The sequence below is a fragment of the Carassius auratus genome, unplaced genomic scaffold (assembly GCF_003368295.1).
Source record: "Carassius auratus strain Wakin unplaced genomic scaffold, ASM336829v1 scaf_tig00024428, whole genome shotgun sequence".
Lineage (NCBI taxonomy): Eukaryota > Metazoa > Chordata > Actinopteri > Cypriniformes > Cyprinidae > Carassius > Carassius auratus.
The window spans coordinates 196189-221649 of record NW_020525342.1 but is presented as its reverse complement, the minus strand read 5'-3'; the positions used below and the strand labels follow the sequence as shown (position 1 = coordinate 221649).

The 25461-nt window shown below is 36.4% G+C and overlaps 1 protein-coding gene across 1 annotated transcript in view; it reads left to right on the top strand.

The window, feature by feature from the left end:
* The window catches only part of LOC113078156 (NACHT, LRR and PYD domains-containing protein 12-like), a 29856-nt gene extending 7781 nt beyond the window's left edge, over nt 1–22075 (top strand). The window contains exons 5-13 of the mRNA XM_026250472.1: nt 7381–7554; nt 7685–7858; nt 16139–16312; nt 17048–17218; nt 17356–17420; nt 17782–17890; nt 19144–19317; nt 20226–20399; nt 21907–22075. Coding sequence (XP_026106257.1) covers nt 7381–7554; nt 7685–7858; nt 16139–16312; nt 17048–17218; nt 17356–17420; nt 17782–17890; nt 19144–19317; nt 20226–20399; nt 21907–22075 — 1384 coding nt within the window. The remainder of the gene's footprint in view (nt 1–7380; nt 7555–7684; nt 7859–16138; nt 16313–17047; nt 17219–17355; nt 17421–17781; nt 17891–19143; nt 19318–20225; nt 20400–21906) is intronic.
* Nucleotides 22076–25461: the final 3386 nt, after the last annotated feature.

The following is a 25461-nucleotide window of genomic DNA, read 5'->3' as shown; positions in this document are numbered from 1 at the left end:
TGGGTAAACCTCTCCGTACGTAAGACAGAATGGCAAAGCAGGTAGCCGGGGGCTTTCACCTACGTCCGAAGGGAGTGTGAGCTCCTGGCAACGAACGGGTAAGCCTTGCTGGCCGCAGAATGGAAAAGGTGAGGTTGTCTGGCCGGGAGGCTCTCGTCAGCATCCGATGGGAGCTCAAGCTCTTGGCATTGAAGAGAGAAGCCTTGCCGGCCATGGGATTGAAAAAGGTAAGGTTATCTGGCCGGGAGGCTATGGCCGGCATCCGGTGTCTTTTTATTTATTATTTATTTATTTATTTATTTTTATTATTATTAATATATATTTTTTTTTTTATTATTATTATTTTTTTTTTTTTTTTTATTAAATTTGCGACACCAGATGGGTAGTCTCTCCAGCCATCGGAGGGAAAATTGAGATTGTTTTATCTGCGAAGCACCCGTTAGTGTTCGGCAAAAGCGTAACTTGCGGTATTGGATGGGATCTTGCCATCGGAGGGAAAATTTGTTATGGCTCTGATGTACTCGTTGGTGTTCGATAGGTAAGTGTCGCTGGCTGAATGTTTTTTTTTGGGGGGGGGGGTTAATCGGCCTTTTTAATCGGGTAAGCTTCGCTGGTGGTCGGATGGAAAGTCCAAGATTGCTTAAGCGGGAAAGCATCTGACAGGATTTTAATACTTGCAATGTCATACGAGTAAGCTTTGCTGATAGTTGAACGGAGAAGGCAAAGGTTGGCTCAACCGGGAGCACTCTTGCAGCGCCTGACAGGGAGTTCGATACTAAGGATGATTTGTTTGTCTACGAGGGTAGACGCTGTGAGGCTTACTTGAATAATTGTTTAGCAAATCCAATGAGCTGCTTCCGATAATGAGTCAGAAAAATCTTGGTGCAGTCATAGTATCCGAAATTAAGCGTGCAAAAATAAATTGGATTTCCTGTGCCAGTGTACCCCAAATAGGTGCCATGTATCGGCGATGTGGTCGTTGTCGAAGCGTCATATTGTCAGCACGTGAGATCGATGGTACATATCGATGATGTAATCGTGCATGGGTGGAGTAAGAGAAAGATTCTTTATACTTGTCTGAGCTTACTATTTGCCATTTTGACCATGCAGGTGCACGAAAAGAGCCTATGGAATCACCAATAATCGAAAAATATACTTTCGGACATACTGATAAACTGGCATTAAGTATAAAATACTATATTTAAATACTGCTAGTTCATGTAGTCTCGCTTGTCCTGTGAATTTTTTTTGTTTTTTTTTTTAAATATACGATAGTAGATTCCATTTAAAGTCCAACGATTTAACCCTAATATGGACGTAAACTAATGCCTTGAGTTCGGTTGAAATGATGCCTTGGTCGTACGCGCTCCGGACCACATGCCTCATGATGGGACCGACGCGCCACCCCTGAAACCAGAATGAGATGCGTTCTAACGTAACTGTGGCATTAACTCCGTTAGTGAGAGCTCCTTTAAGAAAATGGCATGTATCGGATTACCTGTTAAGTACGATGGAATACCTTATATCTGCAAACGATGTATGTCTATTTGTGGATGGAGACTTTTTTGCCACCTACAGGCTCACATCATCCTTTGAGAGCACGGGCGAGCGGGAAATGCAGTGCTGAGATGGGATAACGGAGCGGTTTGATAGCCGAATTATGGTAGGCCGCCTAATGATTATTATAAAAAACGTTGGTTGGAGAATGGGCCTAACCTCGGATGCATGGCATGCCTTTAGGCGGAGGTGGTGCGGTGGTGAGGAGGTACAGGAAAGGCTCCTGCGGGAGCAGACACTGCTGCGGCAGTGGGGAGATACGGGAAAGGCTCCTGCGGGAGCAGACACTGCTGCGGCAGTGAGGAGGTACAGGAAAGGCTACTTGCTTCGGCTGCTGTAGATGTTGGCTGTGGGAAGAGTAAAAAGGGTTAGTAACATTTGATGGGGCAAGCTAAAAATGAATGGGTAGCCTACGGTGTTACCAGCTTAGCAATTGGTTGCCTAATTTGACAATTCCTCAAGCCTTGTCCACCTTATTATGTTCCTGTTGGAAAAGCATCTTTCCTCTCATTTGGCCTCCGGGCTCTTTAGACGTTCTCCCGAGCGGATACGTTTGGAACGCTGTTTTCATGTTGTATTATGGACTGTGGAAACAGAGGGTTTTGGAAACGATGAAGCATGTTTAGTCTTGTAAGACGTTGTACCGAAAGACATGATTATAGCAGTAACGTTAACCCCTTACCAGTCACCCCCCATTTTAGGCATGGAGACAGAAATTACATACCCAAAATAAAGATGTTTCTGTTCATGATTCTTTCTGACTAGATCCATGATCAACATTTGTCCACGAGCTAACACTTTGACGTTTACCGTTCAGGAATAGGAATAGTTTTTCTGACATGATGGAAAATTATCACTGAAATGATGTTTTATCGAAATATTGGTCAAATATAAAAGCCAAAGTCTTTAGACTTCAATTGATGCGCGGTTTATCCAGATCAAGTAAGAGAGTGATGTTTAACATGCTGTGAAAGTGAAACGATAATAGACTGGGGCCGTTGGCGATGCTTGCAGCAAATGGGTTGACAGCAGTTATGTGCTATTCGCTTCCAAGTGGTTTCTAAAGATATTTACTTGCCAGTTTTTTCGTATTACGGTCCTTAAAAGGCGACAGTAATTTTACTCACACTTGCTATCCTGCATCAAAACACGAGGGCAGATGCATTTTAGATTAATTTTGAGTGATCACGCCAGTGAATGGTGAAATAGGTCCCTAAATGATTTGGTCCTACCAGAAGCCTTGCATGGAAATTAAAATTTAAAATTAAATTAAGCATTTAGCAGACGCTTTTATCCAGAGACTTACAAGGTTTGTTTTTTTTTTTTTTTTTTTTTTTTTTTTATATCATGGAACTTATGTCTGTATCATTTCGGTGCGGTTTAAATGTGCGCGGTAAGGCGAATGTAATAATAATAATAATAATAATAATAATAATAATAATAATACATTTTATTTGTAATGCGCTTTTCTTAAACCCAAAGCGCTACAGTAATAAATAAAATAAAACAAAACACCAAAAGCAATACAACAATTCATTAAAGAAAGACAGTCTTGAATAAATGTGACTTAATCAACTTTTTAAAATCACCCAACGTTGGTGCATTTCTGACGTGCAGAGGAAGTACATTCCATAGCTTAGGGGCTTTATATGAAAAGGCTCTTTCCCCCATGGTCTTTAGCTTACATGATGGCTGGTGAAGTGAAATAGAGTTAGTAGAGCGAAGAGAGCGTGATGGAATATAAGGACTGATGAGTTCACAAAGATACTCAGGTGCAGTCCCATGAAGTGCCATGTATGTTAAAATAAGAATTTTAAAATCAATTCTCACATTTACGGGAAGCCAGAGTAATTGTGAAAGAACCGGTGTAATGTGTTCACGAGGAGAAGTACAAGTGAGCACACGTGCGGCAGAATTTTGTATATACTGAAGCTTGCTCAACGATTTAGCTGGAAGGCCTGTGAACAAGGCATTACGATAATCTAACCTAATGCCTTGGCTTCGTGGTTAAAAGTGGCATCATCATCCGACGGAACGTTGTATCTGTAGTCCAAATCTATGCGTGATCCACACTCCAGATCAGCGGGTGGCGGTAATGCACCTTTACGCTGGTTTGCCAAAACCGCCATAAAACACTAGTAGAAGAAGACGGAACTACGTCATGACGTCGTTTAACAAACTTTAGCCGCGAACCTGCTTTTAGATGCAACACTTTGGATGCCAACTGCCTGTAAAAATCCAATGAAGAAAAAGAAGAACCTGTTTTTAGCGTCTTCGCCTGGAAATGTATTGGTTAACGTCGCGCGGTCTGCGCCGCTAGAGGAAGCGGCCTCAAACTGCCACTCGGCCGGAACGCCGTGGTGAAAGACTGAGCCGCGGTGAGAACTGTTCAGCCCAGGCTGGTTGGATTCTTTCTGCTGCAATCCAGCGCTCGACGAGAGCTCAGTCTCGGACGGCACGATCGTGTATCGAGCGAGGCGAGCTCGGAGCTTGCACGGTCTATTGGCCGCGATGTGTGGCTTGGTGAGGAGAGCAGCTGTCACCATGACGCTTAATGCTGCTCAACGGCCGTGTTTGGCTGGGTAGAAATGATCTCGGGTCCAGCAAAAGCAGCAGGTCTTATAAATCCCCTGTGTAGCACTCTTCGTTGGTACGAAAATTGGGTCTGTGATAAGGTGACTGACGAAGCGAACCAGCATGCTGATAAACCGTCAATGGATAGAGGTAAGTCAGCGATATTTATACTATGGGATTGATTACTTGATTATGGTCCACCTGTGTTGATTAGGCTAAGTATCTGATGCGCTCCTCCCGAATCTTATTAATAAATTACATTTAGTAAAACTTAATAGGGCTAACTAGGAAATAATTGGGTTTAAGTTAAAGTATTTAAACTGTACTGGTTGTGAACATGTTGCAGAAATATTATTTTCATTTGCTGCTTGCAACAGTGGATGAGAGACAAAAAATAAATATGTGTCACTAGTTGTTTTATGATTGAGAAGAAAACAACAATTCTGGCAATTAGAACCTAAAAACAGTCAAAAACAGTTAAACTATGGCAACTAATGACTATATGAAGGACTATATGCCTATTGTTGCTCTTTTATAAGATGCTATCAAGTATATGAAGCACTGACCTTTCTGTTTTTGTCTTCAGACTGTGTAAATGCAGTATTAAAGAGAAGCAGTGTGTCTCCCTGACTTCAGCTCTGAAATCAAACCCATCACACCTGAGAGAGCTGGACCTCAGTGTGAATCAACTAAAATTCTGTAATCATTTACTCACCCTCGTGTCATTGCAAAGTCATAAGACTTTTGTTCTTATTCGGAACTGAAATTAAGATTTTTTTTTTTTTTAATGAAGTCTGAATTATAAAATTTTCTATCAGTTTATTATTATTATTATTATTATTATTATTATTTAGGTGTGCAGAGTTTGAGCTGAGTAATGAAATCTGAGCAATTTCTTGCCCTCCATTGACAGTCTGGACAGCTACCATTTTGATACTTCAAAACGTTCATAGAAATATCATAAAACTAATCCATTTGAATTGATTGGTTTAGTACAAATTTTCTGAAGAGACTTGATTGCTTCATATGATGAACAGATGTAATGTATATTACCATGAGCACAATAAGTGCACTGTACCTAACAAATTAATCTTTTTTGATGAATGTACATAGTAGTCAAAGACTCCTAATATAAAGTGAGGCTGAAGTATCTTAAATATATAAAGTTTTATTTTATGTTTCACATACAATAACTAGTTAAGATGAAAATTTAGCATTTATTATCTTAGCAGATACAAGAGCGGCTTTCAGACTATAACAATACAAGCAAACGCAATAATGTCATTGCTGTTCATTAAAGAAGGTTTTGAGATAAACTGAAGAATATTTCCTCTCTCTTTCTTTCTCTGCAGGCTGAATATTAACAGTATTACAGAAGAAGGTTGTGCTGCTCTGACTTCAGCATTTAATTCAAATCCTTCAAACCTGATAGAGCTGGATCTGAGTGGAAATAAAATAGAAAACTTAGGATTTGAGAAGATCTGTTATCTGCTGGAACACACACAATGCAGATTAGAGAAACTGAAGTGTGTATCTTCATTTATTTATATTTATACATGATAACATATATTTAAAAATGTCCATTTGACCTGACAAATGATTAAAGCTATGGAGGATGTAATTATGTTTGTACATTGCTATCTTTATTTTATGAAATATAAAAAAAATCTAATTAAGCAGATGCTTTTTGAATATTTTTTTTATTTTTATTAACATGCAATTCTTAACAAATTTTCACAATTTCCATGGCAATGCTTTTTATAATTACTAATATATATATATATATATATATATATATGTTTTTTTTCTTAAAGGGGTCATATGATGCTTTTTTAAAGATCATTATTTTATGTATTTGGTGTAACAAAATATGTTGACATGCTTTAATGTTAAAAAACATTATTTTTAAAATACTGTACATTATTGTAGGTCCTCTATGTCCCGTCTCTCTCAAACCCGTCGTTTTCTACAATGTCCCACCTTCCGACAAGCGCAGTCTGCTCTGATTGGCCAACAGACCCAGTGCATTGTTGTTACATATTCATGTATTTGTGATTCGTTTGTTTTAAGTTTTTTATCTGTTTGTCCTCTAGAGGGCGAGTTTGTTCTGTCTTTGTTTTATTATGGACTGTTTGCCGGCACCTGTGGATGCTGTATGTTTGGCATAAGAAGTCCAAGCAGCCAAATCTGTGAGGCGGGCGAGGTGTTCGGCAGCGGCTCTGTGTGCCTTATTGTTGTGTCTTACCCCCCCCCCCCCCCCCCTTAATTGCCCTATCGTTAGGTCTATCATTTTGTTAATAAATTCCCTATTGTACGAGCTGTGTTGTCTATGTCCTCTCGTGTGTTATGGCTGTGGTCGTAACAGTTGTGATTGGCCAAACACCACAAGCACTCATCGGAAATGTAACGCCCCTTTCCATAATTGTGAGCTTCCTCTTTCTAAATAAATGTAAAGACATTTAATAATGTCCTTAGTTTTACCATAAGTTCAAGCCCGAAAGGGGAACAGAGTCACGTGACAGACAGTGATGAAGCTGGTATGTGTTTGTAGTACACAAGCCACAGACGGTTAAGACAGCTGACTCCACTCTGTGACCGTCTCTCTCTCACACACACGCAACGCTCAAAACTATGCATTTGAACATTCAATAGCAAATACTTAAACTAATAACAAAACATACGTATAGTAGCTGATTCAGAAGGAACAGATTGTCCTAGCAAACCTCCTCTCCTAGGTTCACGAAACAGTCGTCAATAAAATGCATTGCTATTCTGTTGTAATCCTAAAGATTCCTAAATGCATCTACTTTCGGAAGGCCAAATAAAGTGCTTTTGCTTTTGCCAAGATACACACAGCATCTCCCTGACATTCAACATTAACTGCGGTTAGTGAAACCACGCCTTCTTTCTTTTCGTGAACATTTGGGCGGCATTACACAAATATTTCCACATAGTGATGTAGACAAGTTGGGGCGTGTTTAAATTAGCCGTTTTAGGGGGCATGGCAGATTCTTAACTTTGATAAAGAATATCTCTTTGGATTTGAGGCTTTAGTCTTTGCAACTTTACAGATCTTCTTTCTTTATGCACCAAGAGCTTCTAACACTCCAAAGAGAAAGGAAAAATTTAAATCGCATCATATGACCCCTTTAACGTTTTTTTTCTTATGATTTAAATAACGATGTCACTTAATATGCATTTTTTTATTATTTTGATCATGAAGTATTTAACAAATTATTTAATATACAGACTTTCAGATTGTAGTATCACTGAAGAAGGTTATAAAGCTCTGGCTTCAGCTCTGAGATCAAACCCTTCACACCTGATAGAGCTGGATCTCAGAGGAAATGATCCTGGACAATCAGGAGTGAAGCAGCTTAGTGATATATTACAGGATAAACAATGTTCATTAAAGACCATCAGGTAATAAAAGCTTTCAGATATTTCAAAATAAACACTGATGTTTTTTTCAATGTTTGTAACAGTTTTTCTCAGAATTTTGTAATACAATTTAACAAAATAATTGTAAGAATTGTAATTCTGCTTCCTGTAGGTTTTTGAAAAGTTCTGCTGCACAGGAAGCATGTGAGTACCTTACTGAAGTTCTAGGTACAAGTCCATTATTACTGACAGAACTGGATCTGAGTGAAGATAAATTAGGAGATCTGGATTGTGAGAAGCTCTCTGCTCTTTTGATGGACTCTCATAGCAAACTGGAAAAAATGAAGTGAGTGAACATGACTTTATACATTATAGCTAGTGTTTATTTATCATCAAATAAATTAGGACCTGATGATATGTGTGTTGAATATGTGCTGAATAATAAATATTGTTTATTTTGTGTTTAGGCTGAATAATTGTGAGCTGACAGAGAAAAGCTGTTCGGTTTTAGCTACTGTTCTCTCCTCCAAAACCATCCTGAAAGAGATGAACCTGAACAACAGCCGTCTGCTGGACTCAGGAGTCAAAGAGATCTGTGAGGGACTGAAGAATCCTGTGTGTGAGCTGAAGATACTCAAGTGAGTACATTTCACCAGCAGCTACACTCAACACCAAAGCAAACACAGGAATTATACACATATATATATTGTGGCGGGAGGAGCAAATTACAGACACAGTGGGTGTGGGGTCAGGCCTCAGAGAGGTTTTTATTACTGCAGTCCGTTAATTTTGCCTCTTTGTTGCCATCTCTGTTTGAAAACCTGGGATTGCAGCTCCCAGAATTATCTCGCTTGCATGGGTTATGCTCCAGCGTGGACACGAAGATCAAATAGCGGCATTTTTAAGTGATATGCTATTTACTCTAAGTTCAATTAGCTATAGATTCTATTTATACTGTTAAAATTTTACTAATTGCAAATAGTGGCAATTATCTGCACCTCAGTATTGTAGTACATTGTAAAACAGTATACAATATTAACTTTTGGAGTGTAAATTGTAATTTTAAATCGAGTTATTAAATTAATGTCATCTTATTGGGTCAAAAAATCCCTCCCTCCACCTATACTAACCCTACCTGAAAATTCATTTTCAACTTTTTGATTATATTCTTCATTTTCATTGAAAATAAATTCTTTACTGTTGTGATTTGAAATTTAAAAAAGGGCAAAAAAAAAAGTTTGCCAAAAGGCAGATTTGAACCCCAGTCGATCACGTCAAAATGAATACATCACACAGTTTACCATAGGCAGACAGAGTACACAGCTTTATTACTTGAGTAAAAGTACAGATACCCCTTGCTAAATTTTACTCAAGTACAAGTAAAAGTACTACAGTCAGTTTTGTACTTAAGTAAAAGTACTGAAGTACTATTTTTTAAAAGTACTCGAGTATCATGAGTACAAGAGTACATTTTCTAAATATTGCATTACTACTGCCAAAGTGCTTACATTTATGAACAGAAACGTCCTACATGGAGTTATGAATAATGTTAATGTTAATACCTTGGATAATGTAAAAGGAATTGAAAGTAAAATCAAGTTTTTACAAATTTTCATCTTTTTAACATGTTGCTTTATTTAACATTTCTCACTTGCCCACAAGGCAATAGCACAATGGCAACGCTCTGACAAACCTCTGCTAGAGTTTTAATGGATTTTTTTGCACCCACATTTGAACCTGACTGTGTTGAATACACCACATACTCAAGAACATCAAAGCAAATGCTCAGCTTACATTAATGTGTAATATCAGAAAATAAAATTCAGCTAACAATTGTGTGTACATGTGAGTTTCTATGTTTTTTTCATCAATCAAATCAATAAACCTAAACCAGCAAAGAAGGCAATATAGCAATGTTCTGACACACCTCTGAACCTGACCGTGTTATACACGCACCATAGAAGAAAAAATAATAATGATTAAAAAAAATCAGCTAATCAGCTGTGTTTAGGTCAGTGTACAAAGAAGGAAAAAAATTCTTCCTCTCACATTGACATACAGGCAAAGGCAGGAGAAAATAATTTCAGCTGAATAACACCATTCTCACATACACAATCTATGTGTGACAACTCTCTCTCTGTATGTGTGTGTGTGTGAGTGTGTACATACTGTCATGAAGTCTTTGGTGGAAGGCTGAATGTGATTGCTGATAGGCTGTCCCAATCAGTGGCGCCTGCACAATCCAATCACTTTTGAGAGGGAAACAACATATTGAGGGTTTCTGATATATTTTTCTTTTTTCCTTTTTTTTTCCATCCACACGGAGACACATTTCTGTGAATACGCACACATTTTTTATCGGATAGTCGTTTCGTCCACACGGATCCGCAGTTTTGCATTTTCGTTTGGACGGCGAATCGGTGTTTAACTAAAAGCAATACTACATGTTCAGTTTGTTTGGTTTGGTTATAGAGTTAAGGACAACATGTTCACTCCTGTGTATAAAGTTGAGTGTGTGCTGAGAGCTGAGAACGTTATACATATAATTTAATTGATGTATATTTCTTTTCTATCTTTGAATGCTAGGGGGTTAAAAACAGTGTTAAGCGTAAAGCTATTTTTTTATTTTGCAATGAACAAAAGGCGAGCTGTGTTTTCTTACAAGAGACTCATTCTAATTCAATTGATGAAAAATACTGGAAAGTTCAGGGGGGTGATTTAACCTTGTTTGCACATGGATCTTCACATTCGGCCGGAGTGATGGTATTATTTAACAGATTTTAAGGCTCTGTAATTGTTTATAAAGGGGACGCAGAAGGCCACTGGTTAATGATAACAGTAGAAATACACGACAAATGTTACATATTACTCTGTATTTATGGTTACAATAACAAAGTGACTAATAGATAAAGGTTTAAAAAACTTGGTAAATTGGTAAATTAATGGAAAAAAAGTATAATGCAGAAAATGTGATAATAGGAGGTGACTTTAATATAATCCCTGATTTATGGCTAGATAGAAGACCTCAAAGAGTTCCACATTCTGTGTATAATGACACTATATTGATTTTTTGTAAAACTGTCAATGTTGTGGATTACTGGAGGGTATCTAACCCAAACAGCACTCAGTATACATGGTTTAACTCCTCAGGAAATGGTCCATGTTCGAGATTAGATTATTGGCTTATTTCTTGTGAACTATGTAAAATTGTCACAGAATGTGAAATAACAGCTGACCCACTTACAGATCACTGTATGGTTACTCTGTCCTTATCAAGTTTTAAGAAACCTGACATTTCTCCTAATAATTGGAAGTTTAATAATGACTTGTTAAAGAATGATAGATTTTATGATAAGGTGTTGACTCTTATTGAGGAGATTGAAAAGCTAGACATGTCTAACATAAATAATTGGGAATGGTTTAAATTTAGGGTTAAACAAATAGCAGTTGATATAGGCAAACATTTATCAGTGAGGAGGAAACAGAAACAAAGGGAACTGATTGGAGAAATAAACTCATTGGCATTTAATACACAAGAATCACCAGAAGATTCTGCAAAATTAAAGTCACTGCAATCTCAACTAGATGAACTGTATTCAGAAAAAGCAAATGGCGCTTATATTCGATCAAGGGCGTGGTGGATTGAAAAAGGAGAAAAAAAATTCATCATATTTTTTCGGCCTGGAAAAACAAAGACAAACAAAGAAAAAAAATTGTAAGCTTAAGATCAATGAAACTATAACAGGTGATCAAAAAGAAATTCAAAATGAAATTTTGCTTTTCTATTCTAACTTTTATAAATCTAATTACAAAAAAGCTGATTGTGATTCTTTATTTGTGATTATAAGAGATAAAATACATAAACTGAATGAAGAAGATAAATTCTTAATTGATGATGAGTTGACTTTAGAGGAAATGGATGTAGCTTTAAAACAAATGAATAATAATAAATCACAAGGTATAGATGGATTAACTATAATGCATTTTTAGAATGCATTCAGGAAGGAAGCTTATCACCTACTATGAAAACAGGTTTGATAACCTTGCTACCTAAACCCAATAAATAGTTGCTATTATTAGATAATTGGAGACCAATAACTTTATTATGTACAGATTATAAATTACTTGCCCTTGTGTATGCTAATCGTCTCAAACACGTTCTTGGGAAACTGGTAGAGGAGTATCAATCAGCATTCATTAAAGGGGGGGTGAAATGCTCGTTTTCACTCAATATCCTGTTAATCTTGAGTACCTATAGAGTAGTACTGCATCCTTCATAACTCCAAAAAGTCTTTAGTTTTATTATATTTATAAGAGAAAGATAGTCTGTACCGATTTTTTCCCGGAAAAACACGAGCGCCTGGAGGCGTGACGTGTGGGCGGAGCTAAAGAATCACAAGCGCGAGTAAGCTTTTGCGTTGAGAGCGTTTGGAAGCTGTGACATTACCGTGAGGAAAAAAACATCCAAAACAAACCATGGCTAACAGTCAGATTCAGCCTATATTTATGATCCAGAATCAGATCCAGAGGCTGAAATTTAACAAGAGCAGCATCAGCAACGACGTCTCTATGTGGTATGTACTGAAACTGTATATATTTGCTTAGCGGTTTTGGAAAATGACTAAGTTCCACTTTATGTCGTCTTTGTTTTTTTTGTTTTTTTAAGCTGTACATGTGGAAAGTGCAGTTTGATGCCAACATCGCATGTTGTTTACTTGATGTGCTTAACGTTACGCGCCGATAGCTAAGTTAACAACACAGAGATATTTGAAGCAGTTTTACTCACCGCCTGCGGTTCCAACACACGATCGTGACCCTTTTTCGTTGGGACTGCATTATCCTTAAGAAATAAACGATATGCAAATCCGGCGTCAAACTGGGCCTTGTTTGTAAAACAAGCATCTTCGAAATGCAGGGAACAAACAAAAACACTTGCACAACTCCGTTGATGCTCTGTAAAAATAAACTCCATCCACTGGTCCCTTAATGCTGTTTTTTTTTTTTTTGGTAATCTGTGCAGGGTTGTCTTGCCCTGGCAACCAAAAACACACTTCTTTTGTGACATTTCGGTCTCTCGCTCTGATCAGTGAATGTCTCTGCTCTCAGTGCTCTGCTATATGGGAGCGCGCGCTCTTCCGGCAGAAGAGCGCGCACTTAGGACCCATATAAGGAAATTCCGCTCCATCTAACGTCACACAGAGCCATACTCGAAAAAAACTTTCCGAAACTTGTGACAAACCGGAAGAGGTATTTTTGGAACAGAAATACTCCTTCAAACGTACAACTTAATTTTTGAAACTTTGTCCATGTTTAGCATGGGAATCCAACTCTTTAACAGTGTAAAAAACTCAGTATGCATGAAATAGCATTTCACCCCCCCTTTAAAGGAAGATATATTCAAAACCATATTAAAGCAATCCTGGATATGATCGACTATCAAACATTTATACATTTAGAGAGCCTAATTTTATTTATAGATTTTTTTAAAGCATTCGATACGGTGGAGCATGAATTTATATTTAGAACACTTAGAATGTTTGGGTTTGGGGAAGGGTTTTGCAAGGTTATTAAAATGTTTTATAACAATATTTATAGTTATATATCCCTTAATCCAGGTATGACACCCAGAGTTGAAATTCTGCATGGAATTAGACAAGGATGTCATATCTCTCCAAAATTGTTTATATTATGCACTCAATTGTTAGCTTATTTAGTTGTCAACCATCCTCAGTTAAAAGGAATAACCATTTCTGATTACGAATATCGAATTAGTCAATTTGCTGATGACACAGTAATATTTTTTAAATATAAATCTATAGTTAAAAAAGCCCTGAACATTATTTCAGTATTTTCAAGAGCATCAGGCTTATGCCTAAAATTAAAAAAAGTGAACTTTTTCCTTTGTTTTCATGCAATGAAGATAATATAGAATCCATTCCTGTTAAATCTGAAGTGAAATACTTAGGTTTAATAATGTCTAAGGACATACAAATGCGAGAATTAGTAAACATTGATGAGAGAATTGACAGTATGAAAAAATCCCTTAATCATTGGCTTATGAGAGATCTGTCTATTATGGGCAGAATCCTCTTGACTAAAGCAGAAGGCATATCTAAACTAATTTACCCATGTTACTCCCTTTATGTTTCTCCTCAACTGATAAAAAAGGTTAACTCTATTGTGTTTAATTTTATAGGGAAAAACAAAACTCATTATATTAAAAAATCTCAGATGATTAAAGAATATAAAAATGGAGGTCTGAAAGCCACTGAATTTGAATCAACAGTTGGAGTTCTTAAAATGAATTGGATTAAAATGTATTTAGCACAGCCTAACTCAATGTGGTTTCAGATACCAAAGTGTGTATTCAAGGAAATTGGAAGGTTAGAATTTTTGTTTAAATATGATTTTGAGGTTTCCAAATTGCCAATTAAGCTTTCAAAATTCCACAAACAGGTTTTGTATTATTAGAAAATGTTATTCACACAAATTTTTACATGGTTCTACCTTGTGGAATAACAGAACCATTACAATAAATAGAAAGACAGTATTCAAACAAGAGTGGTATGAGAATTTTTTTAAAATATGTTATAGACCTTTTAGATGGAACTGGGCAAATTATTCAACATAATTCATTCATGGAGAAGTTTGAAATAAAATGTTCCTTTAGAGAATTTAATATTTTGTGTAAAGCCATCCCTCTTGCTTTAAAACAATGAATACAACACACTCTAACGTATTCAAATTTATCTGTTAAATTGGCTGAGTTAAAGATTGGAGACATATATATTGTGGACAAAAACTGTAAGAACAAAGTAATAGGGAATGTATTAAAATGTAAATAATTTTCAGACTTCAATACACCTTCAAAATTAAAACAATTTGAAAATGAAATATTTTAAAACAAATTCAGTAATTATCTTAAATGGCCAGTTCCACCTAAAATGAAGGACATTCAGTTGATTATTAATAATGTGTATCCAGCAGCTGAAATGTTACGGAAAAGATTCCGTTTTGAGGTAGATCCTTGTGTTTTTTGTTTAGAAGAGCATGAAAACATTAAACATTTATTTTTCTCTTGTCCAGTTACATTAAAGTTCTGGCAAGATCTTTACAGCTGGCTAAATATTGATATCAACACTGGTATTCCATCAATAAATTTGTTTCAGGTTTTGGTTTTTGTTGATGTAGATGGTCTTTCGAAAAATATGTCATTGATGTCAAACATAATTATTACAATGGGTAAATATCATATACACAAAAGTAAGTGGAATAACAGTAAACCCTCTTTAAACTGCTTTAAAAAATTAATGTAAAAAATACTTAGAATCTTTGAAGAGGTAATAATCACAGTACTACAATGAAGCGCGTGACTGAACCAAACACATGTTATATCAGGTAAATAATATATCCACGATATATATACACCGGCTGAAATGTTTTGAAATCACTTGTACCCTACCTGATCAAAAAAATTCAGTCTCTGCCTGTGTCAGTTTGAGTCTTGGTAAAGTTTTAAATCCCTGCAGACAAGATGCTCCTCTGTCGGTCACGGATTATGAAGAGTGAAACATAAATCTATAGGGGTGGTTGCATTTATTGACGCATTTTAAAATATTAATTTGAAGCTTCTTATTTCAGATTCTTATTCACGGCTTTATCATAATAGGCTGCATATTAACTTATTGGGAGAAAACCGCAAGTTCTATATGAAATCAGACGTTTGAGCTCCCCCATATAGTCAGAATGGCATAATCATAACAGCCCGTGAATATTTAACTGTGAGATTGGCAGTCGAATCAGGCTCCTCGAATCGAAGCATCGAATCGTCGACTATTCGGGGTCACCCCTAATGGAAGTAATTTTTTTTTTTTTTAAATAGCTATAACATTTGTTCACAGTTATATTTTTCCTAGTTTAAGGATGAAATTTAGAAACAAAGCACACAATGTAAAAATCAGTTTCCTACTTTCTTAAGTATCTTTCTTATACTGTACATAACCCAAGTAGGGTTGAAAAAAAATGCATAAAATGCAAAAATTAACATAAATTCACAGCAAATTCATGATTCAATTTACATCTGCTGATGTTACATCAGATTTTCTTTTCGGCATGTTGCATAAAATGCGTGTAGTATTTTAACCAATCACACATGTTTGTGTTGAGCATATACGTGTAGTGCCAAATCCAAAGGTGTTTAGATTAGTGAAATGTCTGACTTTTACTACTAAAATAACCAATTGATTTTTAATGTGTATACAGTAAAGCAATGAACTAATTCATAAATGGTTCTTAGCCCGAGTAAGACGTGCCATTTCATTTCATTTTGTCTTTTTTTTTTTTTCTATTGTTTCCTTGGTCATTATCTTCAGGGTTTGTTTCTTTTGCTGTTGTAGGCTGTAAGGAAAGTAATCTGATGAAGTGATATGAAACTGTAATGCAGTCAAGACCTGCCTGGAACTACTTTAGCTTTGCAGTTATTCCCAAATAATCAACACATCTGAACACATCAGAATCATGCATTCATTTTTCTAATCAACTCATATATTAATTATGATTGGGCACTGGATGAATGGATGAATTTGAACCAAATGTTACTTTTAATTCATGTTTTTATTTTCTCTAGACTCTCAGACTCCAGTGTCACTGAAGAAGGTTATAAAGCTCTGGCTTCAGCTCTGAGATCAAACCCTTCACACCTGATAGAGCTGGATCTCACAGGAAATGATCCTGGACAATCAGGAGTGAAGGAGCTCAGTGATTTACTACAGGATCCAAACTGTCAACTGAAGACACTGAGGTGAGTGTCCTTAAGTGCAATAAATTTAAGATTTTATCAGAAATGCAATTACACCATCAAACCATCTTTTATCTCTGTGTTCAACAATGACATGAACCTTATTCTACATTAATTTACCACATCTTACCTTTGAATACTATTACTTTATATTAAATAAGAACTATTATTTGTGAAAATATTGGAATAATTTGATAAATTCATCATTTCTTTTTGCAATGATTTGAGTTTAATGGTTATTTTGGATTATATTTCTAAAATGTTATTACATAAAAAAGAGGCAGTTTTCCACAAAAATGTATTTTATGTTACATTTGTGGTGTAAAAAGCCTACCAAGTGTATCAAGATGATCGTCATTGTCTCCTGATCTTCATCTCGCTGTAGAAGGCAGCTCTGCAATGCACAGTTGTGATATTTCAGTGTACTTTTCCCATCTCCAGGTTGTTACAAAATCCTGCTGCAGATGAAGCCTGTCAGTTTGTGAAAGGAATTGTGCGTAAAAACCCGTTACTCCTCAGAGAGCTGAATCTGAGTGAACATGAACTAGGAGACACACAAGTGAATCAGATCACTGCTCTACTGCAGGATACACACTGTAAACTTAAAACACTGATGTGAGTATTGAGTCTATTTATTGCTTCACATTTAAAGTATCTTGTAGAGATGACTTAAACTGCACAGTGACCGAAAGATGAAAATAAAGTAATTTGTAAATTATCTTCTGTTCTTCATTTTAGGCTGTGTGATTGTGGTCTAACAGAGGAAAGCTGTTCAGCTCTCGCTACAGTCCTGAGATCAAACTCCAGTCTGAAAGATCTTGACATGAGCAACAATAATCTGCAGGATTCAGGAATGAAGAAACTCAAGAACGGATTAGAAAATACAAACTGCACACTGAAGAAACTCAGGTGAGTTGAATTATCATTGATTGCATGTAACATTTTTTTATAATAAAATGTATATTTTAACAGTAAGAAATATGTTTCAATTCTATAAATCACATATTACTTTTTGATTATTATAAACTTTTTTTTTTTCAAAATAGACTTTCAGACTGCAGTATCACAGAAGAAGGTTATAAAGCTCTGGCTTCAGCTCTGAGATCAAACCCTTCATTAGGGAATTAGGGAAGTCGTGGCCTAATGGTTAAAGAGTCGGACTCCCAATCGAAGGGTTGTTAGTTCGAGTCCCGGGCCGGCAGGAATTGTGGGTGGGGGGAGTGCATGTACAGTTCTCTATCCACCTTCAATACCACGACTTAGGTGCCCTTGAGCAAGGCACTGAACCCCCAACTGCTCCCCGGGCGCCGCAGCATAAATGGCTGCCCACTGCTCCGGGTGTGTGTTCACAGTGTGTGTGTGTGTGTGTTCACTGCTCTGTGTGTGTGCACTTCGGATGGGTTAAATGCAGAGCACAAATTCTGAGTATTGGTCACCATACTTGGCTGAATGTCACGTCACTTTCACTTTCACTTCACACCTGATAGAGCTGGATCTCACAGGAAATGATCCTGGACAATCAGGAGTGAAGGAGCTCAATGATTTACTACAGCATCCAAACTGTCAACTGAAGACACTGAGGTGAGATCTGATGAAATGATACAGAATAAATTACATGCAGGCTAAACATTTCATTCATAATATTTCAGTAATACAATAAGCTTTGATTCGGTGCATCTGAGGTACTGTTTTGTTAGTAATATGTTGGTATAGGCTCCAGTACTGTTTAAATAGACATTTTGAGCCACTAAATGTGCTGATACTCTGTAGTTTGTTACTAACTTTTCTGAACACACTGTAGCTTAATTTCCATCAAGCCCAGATTCCTAACACTGTATCACTCTACAGCTGTTCTATGATTATTCAGTTCTTTACAGACATGTGGTGTCTTGAACGATATTTTACCCTTCTGCTCCTCATAACATTTGCACTGTTTCTGTTTTTTGACATCACCTTTTTTTTACATTTGGATGTAAAAAAAAAAAAAAAAAAAAAAGAGCTTTTCATTAGGAACAATAAAGATTTCTGTTTCATCAACATTTTTTAAGGCAGTGTACATTTATTTCAGAATGAAAATGAATCCTGCTTTACCTTTTCCAGGTTTTTGAGAAGTCCTGATGCAGAAGAAGCCTGTCAGTATGTGATTGGAATTGTGGGTAAAAACCCGTTACTCCTGAGATAATTGAATCTGAGTGAATATGAACTTGGAGACACACGAGTGAATCAGATCTCTGCTCTACTGCAGGATAAACACTGTAAACTCAACACACTGATGTGAGTATTATACATAATTTAATATGTACTTGATAAGCCTATTTTCTTATTTGTTTGAGCCAAAGGGTTAACAATGTGAAGAATTAAAATTAAACAGGCTATTAAAAACAATAAAAAAAATGACAATTAGCTGTAAACAGAAGGCCAAGTCTCTTTGATCATGAATCATTATTAATTATTTCAGTTACTGCAGAGGGAGAGAATGTTAAGAATTAGCATTAAGGTATACAATATTTTAAAAATGCTGTAGAAGCATTGTTCATCATTATTTCATATTGATTAATGTAGTTAACTAAGAAAACCTTGCTGTATGTAGCTGGGAACACATTTGCCCCGATGAGCTGAAGGTGACATTGATATAGAAGAACCAGTCTTAAAATTGATGAGAAGCAAATGCATCTGGAATAGAAGTAATGCTTTATAACATAAATGCTGTTCAAGAGAATTTCAAGTGTGACTTTCAGATGACAAATTGCAGTCGGGCAAATGAACCAAATCCTCCAGAACCCTAGATGATTTTCATAGATCTGATTCAATGTCTTTTCTTTTTCTGTCTTCAGTCTGCGTAGATGCAGTATTACAGAGAAACAGTGTTTCATCCTGACTTCAGCTCTGAAATCAAACCCATCACACCTGAGAGAACTGAACCTCAGTGAGAATAAACTAGGAGACTCTGGAGTTGAAAACCTCAGTGATCTACTGATGAATCCTCAATTCAATCTGAAAATACTACAGTCAGTATCATTACACTGCGCAGCAATTACAGTTTGATTTAAATGTACTATTTAATAAGACAATAGGGCACAAGTTACAAAATGTATAGCGCTGAATTTTCTGCATTTCCCCTTTTAAAGAAAGATTCAAAAGTACTATGAGCTAATGGACTGATAGTTCATTATTTCTGTCAGCAGAAAGATTTATATGCTGAAATCTGAGAAAACTTTGCTGCAAAATGAGACAGAAGTGAGCGGACAAAAACTTGCAAAACAATAGATTATTCTGAAAGATTTAAATGGTTTCTATACAACTGATGCTGCTTTTCACTAAAAGGGGTCATGAAATGCATGTGTCTGGAGGTTTGCTTATGAAGTTAGCAATGGTTGTTTTTTTGTTTTTTTTTTCAAAAAGTTTGTACAATTTTATATCTTCATTTTAACTTTGTCAAAAACAAGATTTCAGAAACCCAAGTAGACGTCTACTACTTTGATTTATAATATCAACAGTAACAGACTACACCTGCATGCAGTGAATTTACTTGACTACACTTTCTTCACTTAATATACTTATATTCCATTTAAAAATGAAAGAACAATAAATTACACTAAAATGACTTATTGAGATTGTTAATTTTCTTACATTAAGAATGTGAAACTAGTCAATTGAAATGTTTCAATTAGTTCTATATTTATAATTCACAAAATCAGATCTACATTTATACAATAGTTTGAGTGATGATTGTGTAAACTTGGGTTGAATCCAGTATCCTCAAATCCTGGTTAGAAACTGGTTTATAGTTCTGAAATATATTTTTCATGCTTCTGCTGGTGTATTAGTGTGCAATATGACATTTAGTTATGATGCATTTAACTCACATAAACTTAACATAGGTCTGATTCATTGTCTTTTCTCTTTCTGTCTTCAGTCTGTGTGGATGCAGAATTACAGAGAAACAGTGTCTCATTCTGACTTCAGCTCTGAAAACAAACCCATCACACCTGAGAGAACTGGACCTCAGTGGGAATAAAATAAAAAACTCAGGAGTGAATCACTTATGTGACATACTGAAGGATTCACAATGTAAACTGGAGAGACTGAGGTAAAGATCATGCTCAGAAAAGTTTGGAATAATTTCAACATTGCAATTTAACTGTAACAGTTTTACTCAATATCTCACAAAGAGTCTGAGTTCACATTAAATTTGTGGAAAATAATTTCTGTTGTGTTTTATTAACTGATGAAACCAGGGTGCGTTATAAACACCTGTCAGGTACCAAACAAATGGCAGGTGATAATTTCATTACTGATCAGCATTAATTGTGCAGTGTGGCACAAAGAACCTCAGTTACAGTAATATCAATAACAGTCATGAAAAAAATGTGTAACTACAAGACACTTTCTAAAAAATGGTGAGGCCACAGAGTAAACAGCAGCGGGGGTAACAGTATCAGCCACCTGCTGAAGTACATGCGCCTCACAACAGACGAGTGTAAGAAACGGAGCGCAAAAAAGGCAATTAGTTTAATGTAAGAATTGATGCTTGTGAACTAATGATATTGTAACATTAACAGAAAATAACATTAACAAGTTGCTGAAGAGTGAACGTGTTCCTGCAGAATCTTCTTTCTTCTCGGACACTTCGACTGTGCTTTTATTTTTATCAATTATGTATAAATTGTTAATTTTTAAATTCCTAATTATATGAGCCATAAAATCCTGATTTATTAATTTAATATGACACAAAACATAAAACACATGAAAACATTTTGTTCTATAATATTTTGTCTAAAGGTTAAAAAATCCAGTTAAAAAATAGATTAAATAATCTGACTATTATTTAATGTTTTTTTATTATTTATTTTTTTATAACAAAAAAGAAGTTTGAACATAACAATACTTTTACAATACAATACAATAAAATAGTACACAAAAACTGAGTGATCATAAATCTTTTATTTTTATTATTTTATTTTTTCTATTTTTAATTTAGTATTTTTTTCCCTCAGATGTCTTTTCTGGTTAAAAAGAAAAAAAAAAACTGAAAATTAATAAATGCAGGGAAATTACTTTTTAATGAACAAAAAGGCCAACAAGGCAAAAACAAAACAGAAACAGATAACATGCATACACCTAGGAATTCGACTAAGACATGAAATACACATACACGATTAACGATTAACAATTAATCCAGCCAGACAGAGTGGTGTGAGAGTGGAGAATATATAGTCCTTGACATTGGGCACCAGGTGTGTGTGTAAGTGGGTGAACAGGTGTGTGCAGTGAAGGTGAATGAGTCCGGGAGATGGGGAAATGGTGAGAGGTAGAAACAACGGCTCCAGAGTCATGACAGCTGCCTGAAATAAAACAAACTCTGGTGGGACAAATTAGACTATGGTGGGCAACCATAGTTTAAATGATTAATTGGAAACACTGTGAATTTCTCTGCCACTGGAAATGCATTAGGTGAAACTCATCATCACATGGTTTCACGTTGAGAAGACTATGATTTTGCCTACAAGATTATGCTTAGAAATGGCGAAAGTGTCTGTGCATTCTGGGTGAAAGTAACAATAATTTCCTTCCTCTGTCTTTATTTCTCTTTATAGTCTAAATGACTGTGGCATTACAGATGTTGCTTGTTTGGCTCAGTGTTTGTCTGAAACAAAAAGTACAAAAGTACTTTTAAAAGAGCTTGATCTGAGTAACAATAAAATAGGAGACTCAAAACAGCAGCTCATTGATGTGCTTCAAGACTCAAACTGTAAACTGAGGTGAGAAAACATTCATTTGTCACAGTCACACTAACACCAACAGACAATCATCATGTAATTTCTTTTAAATGTATTGTATTTAAAACAAACAAATATTTTATGGTCTAATTTGTACTAATTGAAATTAGTTACTAATTTTACTAGTGGGGTGTAAGGTGGTGATGATTATAGGGGCCCACGACTGACGGGGGGTGGGGGCCCGTCGATCTCAACTGTCTGGCTGAACGAGACGAGGTCAGCCTAAAAAAGACAGTTGACAGGCCACTGCTGCATGTCGTCAGGAAAGCTTATCATTTTTACGTGTTTTTAAGCCTTACCACTTGCCAATTTAAACATACAACAGAGTTTAAAGCATTCAAACACAAGACGCGGAAAAGCTCAACTGAGCAGCTGGTTACTCGTGTGCTGTGTTCACAAGCAGAGAGCCGTGTCTCAGCAACACTGAACCGAGCTCTACTCTGCAGAGTTTTCCTCGAAGCTCCTCTTGCACCTGAACAAACAAATACAAATCACAGTTTTGTAGACAAACAGAAAAAGATGTGAAAGACCCCTGTTCAGCACCCGCGGTGTTCTGGTGTTCAGGGCTCACTCAGAGAGAGCCGTCTCAAAACTACTGAACACCGAATTTGCCTCTTTTTAATCTTGTACCGACAAATACATACAAAATATGTCAAAATACCCGTCTTGGACAGTATGTTTGAAAAAACTGACGTTTATATCTTAAGTGAAAGTAAACAGTTGAGAAAGAAATCAGATGTGTAATGGATGCATTCATTGTCTCTTAGGGTGCTTTCACACTTGGTTCACTTGCCTGGTCCGAACCCGAGTTCGGTTGCTCCCCCCTCCCCCTGCCCCCTCTGGACTGTGTTCATATTATAATATTTGAGTCCGAACCGTGGTTCGCTTGCGTCATCAAGCCAGCAGCTGTTTACCCCGTTGCTTGATAATGACAGCGCAGGAGAAGGCGGCAAATGCATAACATTACTATGTGCACTTTTATGTATTACGTTTTTGAACTGTTCGTTTTGTTGATAAAGCTTCGGTACATAACGGAACTTGCGTCTGTCTTACGAATGTGCTGAAAATGCTCTAAAGAACGTTGAAGGCAAACATAAATGAGATGTACAGCTCTCTGCTTGCAACGCGTCAGTCACGCTCATCAGAAAAGTGAGTGAAACGCACACAAACACACATTTTGATCAAATAATTTGTCATTAAAAGCGGTTCACTTCCGCGATTTGGTACGATTGCGTTCACATAAGCAGCGAACCGTACCAGAGTTCACATGAAGTGTACCCCAGACCACCGTTTTTAAGCGGACTCGGGTGCGGTTCGCGGGCGTGCATCAGAGTATGGAAGACAGTGTTTACATCATCCAAACGAACTGAACTCTGACATCAATCGAACCTGCCTCATTTAGTTTGGTTGAATCGTACTAGAGTTCGTTTCCCCCTTTGGTGCGGTTCATTTGGCCAGGTGTGAAAGCAGCAATCGCACTCGGGTGCGCACCAAAGGCGGACCAAACAAGCGTACCGAGACCTGCTGGAAGAGGTGGTCTCGGTACGCTTTCAATCGAACTCTGGAGTGGTTCGTTTGTGGTGAGAACGTGATCCGACCTCGAACAGACCCAACTGCAAAAAGTACTGATAATTTTTTGACTAAACCAGCTGCCGTAGTCAGCTGCGCTGTGCATTATGGGATTAGGAAGTGTTTGTTGACAGTTTGCACTTTAGCACGCAGTTCGTGGACAAACTTGGAGTAGTGAGGAGGTGCGGAGCTTCATAGAAATTTGGTCTGATGACCATGAGCATGTCAGAGTTCAGAAGAAATAATGCCTGCCTGCGCTTGAAGTTACGAGCGATGCCCGTTTGCCTTTTGCAGTGCATTAGAACATTGTTTTCAAGCCGCAACCGCGCTTCATTATATAAATGTATTGTTTGCAATATATGTATTGTTGGCAGGGACAAAACCAGCCTGCTCTGTCGTCTCTCCATATTTGTGTTGTCTCCGTGTTGTTTGCTGGCTTTCCCTCTTATGTTAGAATTTTCCCCGCATGTAAATTCTGTCCAATCGAAAAGCAGTTTAGGAAATACGTCATGGCCAATGAGTGATGTGGATGTTGTCATGTGTCTGCATTTTGGTTCGTTTCAACTGGTACAGACCAAAGCAAGCAGTGTGGTGTGAAAAGGAACCAAAAAATCAGAAAAATGCTACAATGTATAATTGTTTGTCCTTGTTTCGGACCAAATGAACTGAACTAGAGATGTGAAAGCACCCTTAAAGTGACCAAGAGGGTTAGTAATAAAAACATACGTGTACATGAGTAATGGTGCATGCTTTATTGTATTTATTTTTTTCTTATTATTTTACCTGAATGCTATTTTGCATTTTTTACAGGTGAAACAGAGGAGGGAGAAGAGGTTAATAAGCTTGCAAAAGAAGTGGATTAGAAAAAATACAGGTCTATAGTATAAAATTGTAATTATCAAATGACAAACTGAAAGTCTAAGATGAAAACTAAGTTAACATGTGCTACATGTAAACAGATTCAAATCATTGATCTATAATAGACTCATTTTAAAGATCACTGGTCCTGTGACATTTTATATTTCTTTATACCATTGTTATATTTTACATGTATCTATGTTTTATATTACATTTCTCTAACATTTTATATACAGACTGTTTGTTTAAATGTGCTTTTTGTAAGTTCTGTGTCTGTCTCATGAGAAACATGTCTCTGTACATAAGACAGAGCTTTGACTGATGTGAGTTGTGGATGAATCTGGTCTCTCACACCAGCACAGATTAATCTTTACTAGTTAGAATTTATGTATCATATTATGTGCTTTCAGTCATATTGTTTCGTGTTTTTTTAATGTTTTTTTTTTTTTCTTCTCTTGTATTGTATAGTAATGTGTTGGCCTATTATAACTATACAAATAAAAACCTTGATAATTTTGTTTTGTTTGAAGAGTTTATTAGTTCAATAGCCATCTATCAGTATTATTGGAGATACACAGGGCTCGAACTGAGGGGGGTGCGGGGCAATCCACCTGCCACTCAAGTGGCCACGCCCTTAATTGTGCAAAACGTTAAGGCTTAATGTAATTTAAATGGATGAGTTATAAAAAATAAAAATAATAATAAAAAAAGCCCCCCTTACAGTTGTCATGAAGGGGCAAAATTTGCTAGACCAAAATATTTTTTTTAACAGGCTGTAAATGTTTTCACTGTTGTAAAGTTGTGCATTTTAACATAGGGAGTCTATGGGATTGACTTCCTCTTTACATTAGTCTAACTTAATTTCACTGAATTCCAACTTAAATATTTAAATTTTTACTACAGTTAGATCAACTTAAAAAAAATACTTAAATTGGTAACACCTAA